Source organism: Salvia hispanica, chromosome 5 (assembly GCF_023119035.1).
Source record: "Salvia hispanica cultivar TCC Black 2014 chromosome 5, UniMelb_Shisp_WGS_1.0, whole genome shotgun sequence".
In the NCBI taxonomy this organism is placed as follows: Eukaryota; Viridiplantae; Streptophyta; class Magnoliopsida; order Lamiales; family Lamiaceae; genus Salvia; species Salvia hispanica.
This window is the reverse complement of record NC_062969.1, coordinates 36,444,247-36,457,895: the sequence shown is the minus strand read 5'-3', so window position 1 is coordinate 36,457,895 and position 13,649 is coordinate 36,444,247. Positions and strand designations below refer to the sequence as shown.

The 13,649-nt window shown below is 33.2% G+C and overlaps 2 protein-coding genes across 2 annotated transcripts; one reads left to right on the top strand and one right to left on the bottom strand.

Annotated features, from left to right (window-relative positions):
- Positions 1–6,944: 6,944 nt before the first annotated feature.
- On the top strand, positions 6,945–11,232 carry LOC125188711 (DNA repair protein recA homolog 1, chloroplastic). The gene is made up of 13 exons (XM_048085720.1): positions 6,945–7,191; positions 7,337–7,428; positions 7,669–7,744; positions 8,139–8,201; positions 8,343–8,472; positions 8,605–8,690; positions 8,779–8,904; positions 9,071–9,175; positions 9,261–9,317; positions 9,827–9,889; positions 9,970–10,046; positions 10,684–10,756; positions 10,948–11,232. Exons 1-13 carry the CDS (start codon positions 7,018–7,020, stop codon positions 11,050–11,052), a joined length of 1,227 nt encoding a protein of 408 aa, XP_047941677.1. The 5' UTR covers positions 6,945–7,017; the 3' UTR covers positions 11,053–11,232.
- Positions 11,233–11,292: 60 nt separating this feature from the next.
- Positions 11,293–12,176, bottom strand: LOC125188712 (photosystem II 10 kDa polypeptide, chloroplastic). The gene is made up of 3 exons (XM_048085721.1): positions 11,962–12,176; positions 11,657–11,771; positions 11,293–11,569 (listed from the first exon to the last, which is right to left on the bottom strand). The coding sequence occupies exons 1-3, from the start codon at positions 12,113–12,115 to the stop codon at positions 11,422–11,424; spliced, it is 417 nt and encodes a 138-aa protein (XP_047941678.1). The 5' UTR covers positions 12,116–12,176; the 3' UTR covers positions 11,293–11,421.
- Positions 12,177–13,649: the final 1,473 nt, after the last annotated feature.

The following is a 13,649-nucleotide window of genomic DNA, read 5'->3' as shown; positions in this document are numbered from 1 at the left end:
TGCGCCTCTGTTGGTTTCTTAATGGGGCTAGTTTTAGCGAGGCTTAGGTTATTAGTTCACGGACGGCTCACATCGAAATCCGCAAAATCAGCGAAAATCAATATATCGATCCCAAGGACTCAAACCATCCCACATCAGGAAATTAGAAAATGTGCAAGAAATGAGGACTTTTGTGAAGTATCCCAAAAACAAAATCACGAGGGCTTAGCCCAAATCGGACAGTGTCATACTAATGTGGAATTCATGTGTGCATTGCTGAACTCTCACAGTACTGTTATATTGCACATTTTCTGATGTGATCTAGACCAAGACATGTGTTAATCTAAGCAGCTTGGTGTGGTCTTGGTTTGAGGGGAGGATTGTTGAGATTCAAATACGAGAATGTAACAAGGATTGATAATACGATAATGTAACAAGGTCCGATAAAAACTTCTATGGAACACGGTATGTACATCAGAAAATATTACTAATAATTTGATAGCAAATACCACATCATTTCAAAGTAGATCCATCCACAAGATTTATAAAGATCATGCGAAATCCTTCGACGGAGAAATATATAATCTTGTTATTTAACATTATATACGTAATATTATGAATATTTTGACTCAGGCAGTTGTTTTGGCAAGGTGACTAAACAAACTTGCAAGTGGAAGAAGAGCTAGCTGTTATACTGTACTATTAATTAATTAATCACTGTTGGTGAAAATGAGATGAGCAACATGAAATATTTTAATTGGTATTTAAACTCCAGTTCTTTAGTAATAATGTTTCCCTAGCCTCGTGGTATATATTCTTTTAGATTGACCAAAATAGTGAAATTGCATTGGTTAATTCATCTAGCTACTTGACTTTTATATAAAACGTAATCAAGAAAATATAGTAATGATTTATTGTTATATGGAATTAATTAGAGATGTCAGTGCAGTCCGCAATTCGTGGGCTAGCCCGAATAGATCACTAAACTTAGAGGGTTATGGTAGGAAATTATAGCCCTATAAATCATGATGCGGGGCTAACCGGAAAACTCAACGAGCTGACCCGAAAACTCAATAATAAAATTTCTGATATTCTGTCTGTTTGACTTCAAATTAACCCTTTATTAATTATCATTATTATATATACTAAATTAGAGATTAATAAATTAGAAACTTCAAACTTACTAAAAATATATTAAATTTCTAAACATGCTTTAAAATTTCTTGAAATATGTTTACTTCTATTTATTTATAAAAATAATAAAATTTAGTATTGGATTATGTTTGAGTCTAAGTATATATCTCAAATTTATTATAATTAAATATTTATATCCTATAAATATAACTAATTTTCATCATTATGTATTAGATCGATGTTATATTAATTTGTCGGCATTAACTCGATTAGCCCAGTGGACTAGCCCGAAATCCGAACCTTTAGGGTTAGGGTTAAATGTTTATAACCCGATAAATATACAACTCAATTAACCGGAAGCTCGAATAGAGTTGGCCCGAAACTTGCTAATCTCACACGATTGAGATCCCTAGAATTAATGTATCGTTAAATATGAAAAACTGAATTAAAAAAGTCATTTACAATAGCAAAGTTTACATATAGTTATTTTTCTATTGCCAAAACTAACAAATAAATATAAGTATTCTATATCAGTATAAAGAAATCAATATAAAGAAATAAGTAAATTATTTTATAAGTGGATTATTTTTTCTATGAATTGATTTTTAGTATGAAATCTTATAATTATAGACTTCAAATATAGTCCGCCTCATTACAAATAAAATGTTTTCCTTTTGGATTGTTCCGTTAAAAATAAAAGATTTAATAAAATAGAAAGGACACTATATCTACTTTACTAAACAACGCTGTATAAAATATTGTACCATTAGAAACTAAATATTTTATGGAGTATTTATCTGTGAAAGAATATTAGATCTTGTTATCAATAATTAATTTTAATATGGAACCTTATGGACTTCAAACAAAATACTTATTGAATTGCTGTAATCTAAAACTTCAAAGTATCATATACTATTAAGGAGCACTATAATAATTGAAAATCTATAAGTAAAATTCACTTACGAGCGGGGTGGAATTAAGCTTGAGTTTTCATTAGCTCATTCGAACTTTTCTAAACAAATATTTATCGAATTAAGATCCAAAATTTTCACGAAAACTCTATTCATTCACATTTCTATTAAATGTGTCGACAGAAAAAGATAAAATCAATCTGCAAAATACGTAATAGTGTTAGTCATATTGAAGACGATGTAGGTGTCAAACATCATACCAACTTTACCTCAACCAAAAATATTGGAACAAAAATCGACACTTGGAACATCGATTTCATCCCTTTTAAAATTCACAATAATTAAAAGTAGAAAGATTAAAGGTGTCAAAAAAGATGAAATCAAATAAAGTGAGATTGCGTGATGAGATTACACGTATTGCCAAACACTAGAAAACAAGCAAATTACAAGGGTTACGTTAGTAATCGTAATTACAATAATTTGACTATCACTTTCACTCATCTAACTACACAGGTAAGAAGACAGCTATGTCAAGGAAATAAATATAATTCTATAAATCCATCTAACATCATCGCTCAGATTTTTAACCCAATATATTCATTTTTTTCGTTTTTTTTATAATAATAATGCGAACCAAGCGCCAAATGTGTGGTGACGATCGGCTTAAATTAAAGCTTGACAAAAATCATAATGGATTTTACATTAACTTCAATTTAATAGATTTTTAATTACTTTCATTTTCAACTTTGACCAATATAGGTTCTAATTTAATTAGAGAATCTTATAAAAATGGCACAATTACCCTTGCATAAAGAAAACTACCAAAATGAGTTTAATTTAATCAGTGAACAATTGTCCTTTTACATAAAGAAAAACTACCATCATCTCTTAATTCCATGCTAGTACCATTCAATCCCTAAGTTCAAGTGGCTAAAATAGATAAACCTAAGCAATTTAGCATGATTAAATTTGATTATCTGTATTTTTAGTTAAATTGATAATTTATGTTAAAATTTTATCACTGTAATTACCAAAAATAATTGTCAATGAAGAAACGATGAATAATTCCATGTTGGTCACTTGAGAGTCTTGTGACAGTAATACTTGGCAATTAGGAGTATTTTTTATAAACAATTCCATTTAAATCTCAACAAAATAATTTCCTTAAAATATTACTCCTGGGAACACGTCAATGACATATGTGATTAGTTATCGATGATTGAATTTGAATCATGTAATAATTAATGTTATTGATGGACTAATTAATTAGAATAATATCTGACGTTAACAAATCATTAAACAAAAATTACACGCGCGCGTATATGCATATTATACACTTTATACATCTATCCAAACATTATACTAATATTTTATAAGCAAAAACAGATGGATAAACATTATCAAAAGATATGCCGTACAAAGGGCAGTATCCACCAATCATTCGATGAAGAAGATGTTATTTACAAGTATAAAATATATAAGTATAGTGTATGAAGAAGATATTGGTGCATAGTACGGTTGAAAGAAAATAATTTAGAGACTTGTATATAATTATAGTATAACAAAGTTTACTTTGTAATCGCCTGGGGTAGAAGAGATTCTTGAAAGCAATGTATCACCAAACTCACCAATAAATCAAAATAAAATCCCGTATCTCGCGCCAAATTATCATCTAATTTGGCTTCTACATTTCATTTCATATCTTATTATATCAAAAAATGGAAGATGAAATTGGATGGATTTTGAAAACACAGTAATAGCTTTTTGGTTTATTCTAGGGGTGTCGAAACGGGTACCTGCGGGTACCCAAACCCGATTTTACGGGTACCCGTACCCGAAAACTTCAATATTATAGTACTACCCAATCCCGACCCGTATAGTTAAACGGGTAATCCCATACCCGCATCGGGTATCCCAAACCCGCAGTTGCGGGTACCCAAATCCGTAGAGATAATTTGAATTGTGTATTATATTATTCAATGGTATTATGCTTTTAGTTTTCGCTTATCATCAATGCTAGTCATCTAATACAATAATTTTATGTACATGTTTGAAATTCTAATGAATTTTGGGATTGTTGCTAGTTGCTACACTATGATTTTAGATTTGTATTATTTTTACTTTGTTGTATTTGCACAGTTTCCAACTATTACCTATGCACAAATATGATGAGTTCTCATCTCTTAAATATAATATGACTACGTATGAAATATAATGCAAATTCAAATTTCAAATAAGCAAATATGATAGAAACATCAAGCATGTCTAAAATTAAATCACCAATCAAAAGTTTAATATAAAATCAAAAATAATTTACTTTCATCAAAAGTTTAAATATAAATAACTTCAAAGAAAAGTCTAAATATTTTAAATCTCTAATCTAAAGACACTAAACTAATAAAAGTTTCACTTTCACCAATCTTGCAATCCTTCATTTGGTAGCGGATAATAAATGGAAATAAAGTGTATCATTGGGGAGTATATATAGATTTGAAACTAACTAACTAAAACAAAATATTTGAAAATTCTAATCCTAAAAATAACGGGACGGGTATACCCGCGCGGGTAGCGGGTATACCCATACCCGCAAAAATTTAAAATAAACTACCCGATCCCGCCCCGTTTCCCATTATCATCGGGTAGCAGGTACCCGTTACCCCGGCGGGTAGCGGGTCGGGTTGAGGGTTTCCCGATACCCGCTACCCATTTCGACACCCCTAACTTTATTCTGTGTTTTTAAATCTGTATTGTAAAACATCTTTACAGTGAACTAAACCATAAACCCTTCACTATAATGACATTTTATTTCACTCTGTGTTTTCAAATCTATGTTATGAACTAAATCGCTTTTATAATCAACTAAAACACTATTTTAGTAAATTATGTGTTTTATCTCTAGGTAGTCAGTGGTTTTCCTATATCACTACTTCAACACAAACATATCTATATATTTACAACTGATATACCCACATCATCGACCATAAACACGCCAATTTGTAACATTTAATCCATGCCAACATTTTTTATTTTTATTTTATGGTGAAATACAACAAGAAAATAATAAAATTTTTTTTGTAAAACTATTCACTCCGGAGACAATTAGCTTGCTGAAATTGGCTATTTAGGTAAACATTTGATGTGAAATTAACTTGTGTGTGAAATACTGACTCTTTAGGTTAACATTTGAAGTGAAATTAACTTGCTGAATTGGCTATTCTTTCCTATTCCTTAGCTTATGATGATTTATTTATATGATTTATTTTATGTATTAAAGGTAAATTGGGGATCAATCATTTTTTTAATTACGGAATACCTGATGATGCCGTAGATTCATTTGAATAATGTTGTAGTGTAATGTAAATAGTACACTTGATGCGTTGTTATTAGGGATGGGAAAAAATACCGAAAAAATGATATATCGCTCGTATCGTATTGAAAAATATCGAAAAATTATCGAATTTTTGGTATATCGTAATTTTCGATACAATACGGTATCGTATCGTAAGTTTCCGATACGATAACAATATGAATTTCCTTATATCGCGATATATCGTTTTATATCGAATATATCGAAACATATTGAAATTCAATACATATTGAAGTTTAAAATTATAAATATATATAAATTCATTTAATTCATTCATATATTTAGAAAATATATATATGAAACCCTAATAAGAATACTATTTATTTTATTGGGTAGAAGTTTTATTAATTTTTGTGTTATTTTTCAGTTTTGAAATTATATTTTTCGATATATAGGTATTCGATACGGATCTTACGATATATCGAAATATCGATACGATAACGATATTGATATTATCCATATCGAAAGTTCGATACATCGAATTCGATATATCGAAACTTTTGATACGATAACGATATGAAATTCTTTCATATCGATATTTTCGATACGAAACACGATACAACATTTTCGATACGATATATCGTATCGACCCACCCCTAGTTGTTATAATGTTGTCGGTGTTTTTAATCTTTAATATCTAAAAAAATCCTAATAAATTTTAAGTTGATATAACTTTATTCATTTTAACTATTCTTTTATACCATATAGTACAAAATATCAGATTAAAGGTAATTGTACGAGGTATGTCACGAAATCACCCCAAGTTCAATTTATATAATGCGGAAACAATGTTATGTTTGATTTTGCAAGCAGTTGTTGTGTAATAAACCAAGTGGAATGTATATAATGCTCTAAGTGCAGTGTATATAATATCGAAAAATATTCGTATTTTTGAATTGTATGTGTATATTTAATACGATTATCGGTTTGATCATTTAACCGCTCAAAGCTACATCTGCACCATCTTTTTTTTTATCTAATAAACTACACTTGCAGTAGTTCTACCTAGAAATGGGAGAATACTAGTAACAAACATAATGACATGAGCATGTTTAAGTGCAAATGAAGAACATTCGACAACAATAAACCGTGAGTTGACTATATATGAATTGTTAGCTAAGGTAGATAGAACTTCCATAAAACTATGACATTCTTGTTGTGAATGATAAATGGGTTTGAGCTTCTATTATGTGCTTTGCTTAATCTCTTTTAAAATTCAAATCCATGTATTTTACTACTAGTACTTGTTATGTGTTCCTTTCTATACTTGTCAATCTCTTTCATATTTAACATTTACTCCACAAATTTCAATTTTCAATTTTCAATACAATTTTGAAATATTATTACGGAGTACTTAATTTATTGCAAAACTTTAATATATTTTTTTTCACTGTAGAATTGACATGTCATGCCAAATTTCTGGATTTGTAATGGACCAAAATGAGATTCGAAATGCAGTGAGCAGTCCACTAGGGCCCATTGGGCCTCCTGGAAACTGCAGAAGCAGAAAGGAGCATTCATCATCGATCACACAAATACAGAGAGCGCCACTTTTACTGCAACAAATATAATCTCGGCGTTTGAAAAGTAGAGAGATTTTTATGAGATAACACAAAGCACAAATTTATGGATTTAGTTTTGCCGCGGTTTGTGTCGCCCAAACTCAAGAATTGCAGCTCGCCGAATACTCCTACGCTGGCCAGTCGGAAAACCCCCAAAACTGCTAGGGTTCGTTCGGAATTCGACGCTAAATTGAATGGCGCCCTTTCTGCTGACTTCGACCCTCGCTTTACTGACCGGGTTAGCACCATACTCACAGTCTGCTTTAATGTGTCAATTTTTCCAATTTCGACAACATGTTTTGCTGTGTATTTTGTGAAAAAAAATCGTAGCTACTTCAATTTCGTCTGGCCATACATTGTAATGAACATGTTTGGTACAACAGCAAAAGGCCCTTGAAGCTGCCATGAACGACATCAATAGCTCCTTCGGGAAAGGAAGTGTTACGAGGCTTGGGAGTGCTGGTGGAGCATTGGTGTAGGTGTTCTTTTATAATGCTAACTAATGCTGTCCAGTTGGTTATAACAATATTTGTGGCTGAAGCTCTAAATGGAAATATTATTGGACCCTGCTTCTCCAAATATTGATCATGATTCTCCTATTAAAAATGATAACTTTAACTGCAAGAGGAGTTTAAAATCCTGCATTTTTTTTACATATTCCAAATTCTGCAGTTTTTTTCTTATTAATCTTTGGCATAACCATTTCGTCATGCAGGGAAACATTTCCTAGTGGCTGCCTGACCTTGGACTTTGCTTTAGGTGGTGGTCTTCCCAAAGGAAGAATCGTAGAGGTTTTTATTTATAATTTCCCATGCTATCTCATTTCATTTGATATTGCTTGCTTTGTATCATGAACACAATCGGATTATTATTCCAAAAAGCATGAGTATTTCACATCATGCTGCGTGTATGATCAAAACAACTCTAGACACTCGCAAATTTGTGATATTATGGAACATTGGGATGTTTGCATGTCATACTGACATGAAGTTCGGTGACCTGTATCATCAGTTTGTCATTTTATAATGCAATAGACAAAGGCCTAATTGGTCAGTGCTTGATTATATTAATTCTGCTCTCTGGAGTCTGATAATTATGAACAAGCTTGAAATGGTTCATGATTGTAGTTTACTAGTTATAGGCAATACTGGATGGAGCCTGATAATTTGTGTTTTTCCTTGTCAGATATATGGGCCAGAAAGTAGTGGAAAGACCACTCTAGCCCTCCATGCAATTGCAGAAGTGCAGGTCTAGTATGTGCTCACTTTTTCTTCTGTCCGTTGGTTATCACTTGAAAAGTCCATGCATTTAGAAGCTAGTAGTTAGACTAATCCTCCTCACTTTTGACGTGAAGAACAATCTGACATTCTTTTGACATTGGACTATCAGAGGCTTGGTGGAAATGCTATGCTTGTCGACGCGGAGCATGCCTTTGATCCATCTTACTCAAAATCTTTGGGGGTTGATGTAGAAAATCTAATTGTTTGCCAGCCTGACAATGGAGAGATGGCGCTAGAGAGTAAGTAATCTTGTTGACATTCAAAGAATTTAACTACAATTTCTAAGATTGGTGGCCATATGATCCTTTAAGCCTTTAAGCTTAATTTACTTTACATAATTTGTTACCCTCACACTTTTGTCTCTGTGTCAGTTGCTGATCGCATCTGTAGGTCTGGTGCTGTTGATCTCATTTGTATTGATTCAGTCTCAGCACTTACTCCTAGAGCTGAAATTGAAGTTAGTCATAACTTGTGCTGCATTCATATGAAAACTGATTTTTACTTTGTATAAAGTAAATAACTTTTGGTATGCACTTTCCGCATAGGGTGAAATTGGGATGCAACAAATGGGTTTGCAAGCACGCCTTATGAGTCAGGCTCTGCGAAAGATGTCAGGCAATGCTTCTAAAGCTGGATGCACACTTATATTTTTGAATCAGATCAGACACAAGGTACTTCATGGAAAATGTTTTACTTCCAACTTATTTAGAGGCAAATAGCAAATCCTATTTTTCGAATTGTGTGATACATTCATTATTTTCTCATTTTGATATTATGTTTTCAGTTGACTTGCTTATAGTCTTAAACCTTATACCAGTACACTTTTGTTTGGGCCAGATAGGAGTGTATTATGGAAATCCTGAAGTGACAAGTGGTGGAATTGCTTTGAAGTTCTTTGCATCTGTCCGGCTTGAGATAAGACCTATTGGGAAGATAAAATCAGTATGTCCTGATCTATATTAGCAAATTTTAGCCTGTTATATTAATTGTTTTAGCTATGAATCTTAAATGTTACATGTTGTTAAAGGTTAAAGGTGATGAAGATGTCGGTGTTAAAGTTCGTGTGAGAGTTCAAAAGAGTAAGGTACATGACAAGTTTTTTTTAAATTCTGGCGTTGCTCAAAAAAATTGTGTCCGTATCCTACTGTTCTGTCTTGAAAATGGTGGTTCTGCTGTGTTTCTATTTCTCAACATTTTTAGATTTTTTACTATGCAAAATACCTAGATCATATTTTTCTGATCTTGCTTTATGTAGGAAATTTTACTTTCTATTTTAACCACCATGCACATTCTTCTTTATTTCTAACCACCACTCTTTTTTGAGCCTACACATCCACAATTTCTGATACTTTTGTGCAACATATTTTCAATCTCACATACATATCCAATATAACCCCCGTAATTGGAAATTGGACTATTGGAGTTGAGAATGCATCCATATCTGTTCTATATTTCCTTTTGTGTTTTGTCTCAATTGTGCACATTGCATGTCATCGAAACAAAAAAATAGACATCTTGACTTCGATGTAATTTTATTTTCTTCATTCTAGTAGACATTAGTTTTGACTTTTAAGCTAATATACATTTTGGTAGGTGTCAAGGCCGTACAAACAAGCTGAGTTTGAAATTATATTTGGGGAAGGAGTCAGCAAACTGGTTTGTGCAGTTGTGCATATTGTTTCTTTCTATCTTATTATTATTTTCGTACTCTTATGTTGATTTCACTTTCATTTTAGGGCTGTGTTCTAGATTGTGCTGAAATATTTGATGTTGTTTTAAAGAAGGGGTCGTGGTACAGCTATGGAGATCACAGGTTTGATTTGTCCTATTTTTGGTTGAAATGAATGGATAATATGACACAAGTTGTGTGATTGGTTAGCCGGGTCTCTAATTAGATTAATTTGGATGTCTATTAAGTTAAACGAACAGAAGATAAACAATGAAAGAGCGATCCCCACTCAGGAGGCCAACGACTAAATCGTCCTATTACTGATTTCCCAAGATGCTTTCTATCGCCTAGGGTTCTCACTATGTATAGGCAACTAATGCAGAAAAATAGAAGCAATGAAACTGAAATAACAACCTAACAAGACTGCCGATTTTCTCTCCCAAATCTTCTCCATCGGCTAGCATGAACAACTAACCGAGATTTGTGTGATATTGTTCTGCGGGCGCTCACTTGGCCAAACAACTTCCCTATTCCTGCACCAATATACTTTCTAACTGCCACCCGTATCAAATTACAACACTTTTAACATTCCATTTAACTTTTGATTTTGAAATGCATACACATGAGCTACTCATTGTTTTCTCAGAGGTACTTAAAAGTATAAGGAATGTGTTGCTAACCCAGTTTTTCCTATGTGGAAACCTTGTTTGCCTTCATGTATACCTGTCCTCAAGTAATGCATCGTCAATCCCATTATTCTGAAGTTGAGTTTGAAATGTAGGTTGGGACAAGGAAGAGATCGAGCATTACAGTTCTTAAAGGAAAACCCTCTCTTGTCTGAAGAGATAGAGAAGGTACTGCACCCTATCCTGAATCCCATTGCATCATTATTCTTTAGACACAAGCGTGTTCATTTGATTGAACAAAACACAGCACCAGTTATAGAAATGGTATCTGCATAAAGAGTGCATTATTATTATGTTGGTTTGGTAGTAGGGTACAAGTTATGTTGTGCTTAAGGGATTATCTATGTTGCCTCTTGCAGAAAGTCCGAGTTGAGTTGACAGAAGGCAGCGGCCAAATAGGTTCATTTGTAAAGTCATCGATTCCACTGTCCGACGAGGAAGATGCATTCCAAGAAATGCAATGAGAGGAATGGCTGCATACACCTTGTATTATTCATCAGACTTCTTGTGTGTTCATTTTCATTTTAATTTTATGTAACATGAATATTGGTTGCAACTCGGTGCAATTGCTTCTATATTCAGTTGAAGCAGACATGAATGAATCAAGATTGCTCCTTCCCCTTTGTGGGAAATTTTGGCTCAAATCAAAGAATCGTCATATATAAAATAGTGCATTTGTTGATTGCGGAGGATGAATAGTGGAATTGCTGGTAATAAATTGAGATATGTATATCACAAGGCAAATTTTACAAGACGTTGAAACAGAATCATCTATAGATTACAGATGGTAGTGGGATACATTGGGAGAAAGATACATGATAGTAGTTCTAGTTTTACTGCGCCAAAGCACTGGTGTTGTAGACAAGAAGCGCACCGCCGGCAAGGATGCCTAGGAGGGTGACGGCCCATATGGCCAAGCCAGTAGTGCCTCCGACATACACATCGCCACTCGGAGACCAATCATTCCTGTCGTAGATAGGGCTGCACATGCCATATATCCAGTCAACGTTAGTCGAAAATCATTCCACAATTGGTAAACTATGCTGTGCTATTGTGACGACTACTCACCTGTATCCGTCCACGTTAGCACCGTATTTGTCCACGAATTGGTACACGCCCTTTCCGGTAGGCTTCCTGCCGGAGGCGTCGACTCCATTTCTCAAGTCCATGCCGCCGCCAGTTCCTAATGCGTTGAAATGGTGAGAAAATGAATGATTAAGCTAAGGAAAAGCGCAAGTTTTTTTATTGATAAATGAACATAAATTTAAGGACTGCTGTGCTAGAAGTTGAAATGATTAAGCTAAGAAGAAGCTTAAGTTCTTTTTTTTTTAATTGATAAATGAATATAAATTTAAAGGCTGCGTTTAATAAACCATAAGGTGTGTCGGTCTTGATCTTCTTGATGCCGCTGGCTTGGACTGTGAAAGAGGCGGTTCTGGCGAGGGATGGGATGCCGCGGACGGCGAACTTGTCGGCGGTGAAGGAAGCGGGCTTCAGCGCCACTGAGCTCATCACTGTGCTTGCCATTTGATTCCTTCTCTCTACTAATGCAACTGCAACTGCAACTGTAACTGCTCTGGCTCAAGTGCTTTGGGTTGATAAAATATTATACTAGCATTCCACGATTCTTATCGATACACGTGGCGCTCCTTTTCTGGTTTCATTCTGGATATGATGTTAAAACGTTATCACCATTTTGGAACATTTTGACACCTGGAGATTACCTATTGGCTGCCTAGATATGTCTTCTACCTTATTTATAACCATCTTTGCGATTCAATATTGTGGAAACAATATTTCCAGCTCTTTTTAATTTTTTCCTAATTATATCCACAATAATTATTTTTCGCATTTTTCAACTCCACGTAGCACGGTAGCAGTGTTTCTATCTTGGAAATTTCCAACCAAAAAATATGTTATTATTTTTTAATAAAAAAAACTCAAAGCAAACCATATAAGACTAATCAAGAAGTAACCTAAAAAAATCAGGAGATGCATCCTCTATACAAAAAATGGAACCAAAACACCGCACATCCTAAAAGGAACTCGAGCTAAATGTCACATTTGCGTCAACCAGGAGAGAAATGGTTCGTCAGTTCAGACCCGATCAAATTTTAGCTATAAATAAAATTTTGCACATTTATAAAGCGTGTGACATAACATAAAACTTCTAATACACCAAGTTCCAAATCCGTATCTTCATCTTCATAATATATAACAAAACCATGGCTGAATATAGGGAGTACCTTTTTTCAACTGAAAAAATGTTTCAGTTATAGTACTATTACGCTGTCATATTTGAAAAATAAAATCAAATTTAACTAAGCACATCAGGTAGCCAGCACAGCTCCCTCAAGAAAAGTGTAATTATGTCTAAGCAGGTAACTATATCTACACCAAATTTTCTTTATGAAACTATTAATCCTATTCTGAATTTTTTATATTATCTTTTATATTAAAAAAGTTGAATTGTGTCTGAACACCTCGTGTGTGCTTTTTTGTATGATTAATGTTGAATATTTGAAAAGGGAATTTCTTGTATGGGAGTCAAGCTAAAGAACATTTTCAGACAATCACACAGCAGCAAAACAAATTAAATAAGTATGGATTCTCCCACTTGACCAAATATAGGAAGGAATACAGCTAAGCCATACTATCGTCAATAATAAAAAAAATGCATTCATATATAGTTCTTATTGGAATAAGAAAGTTTTTATTAATCCTTCCTTATAATTAAATGTATATAGCTTAGCAAAAAGCAATGGTATATTGGATTCGAATTTGTTGTATGACACTGAAAAAGAAATGATAGAATTACGTTTGCCATGTACAAATTTTAATGTAACATAATAAAATGATTCCACATTTAAAAATAATGAAGGAAGAGTCCTGAAATTGTGTTTGCCATGCAAAATTAACAATTTTTGTGTGAAATTTCAACGGCAATATACGATATAGAAATCTCTAATTCCAATTAAAGATTGACATATATTTCGTGTATTTTGAGTTTGTGATCCTAATAAAAACATATTGAAACTCAAATTTGAGCTTTCCTAGAAGA

Excerpts from the sequence above, each read along its gene's own strand:
- LOC125188711 (XM_048085720.1), top strand. The coding sequence starts at position 7,018 with ATGGATTTAGTTTTGCCGCGGTTTGTGTCGCCCAAACTCAAGAATTGC. Across the intron at positions 7,429-7,668 it reads AGTGCTGGTGGAGCATTGGT|GGAAACATTTCCTAGTGGCT; the intron begins GTAGGTGTTCTT and ends TTCGTCATGCAG. Across the intron at positions 9,318-9,826 it reads TGAGAGTTCAAAAGAGTAAG|GTGTCAAGGCCGTACAAACA; the intron begins GTACATGACAAG and ends ACATTTTGGTAG.
- LOC125188712 (XM_048085721.1), bottom strand. The coding sequence starts at position 12,115 with ATGGCAAGCACAGTGATGAGCTCAGTGGCGCTGAAGCCCGCTTCCTTC. Across the intron at positions 11,772-11,961 it reads CAAGACCGACACACCTTATG|GAACTGGCGGCGGCATGGAC; the intron begins GTTTATTAAACG and ends TCAACGCATTAG. Across the intron at positions 11,570-11,656 it reads GCTAACGTGGACGGATACAG|CCCTATCTACGACAGGAATG; the intron begins GTGAGTAGTCGT and ends TGGCATGTGCAG.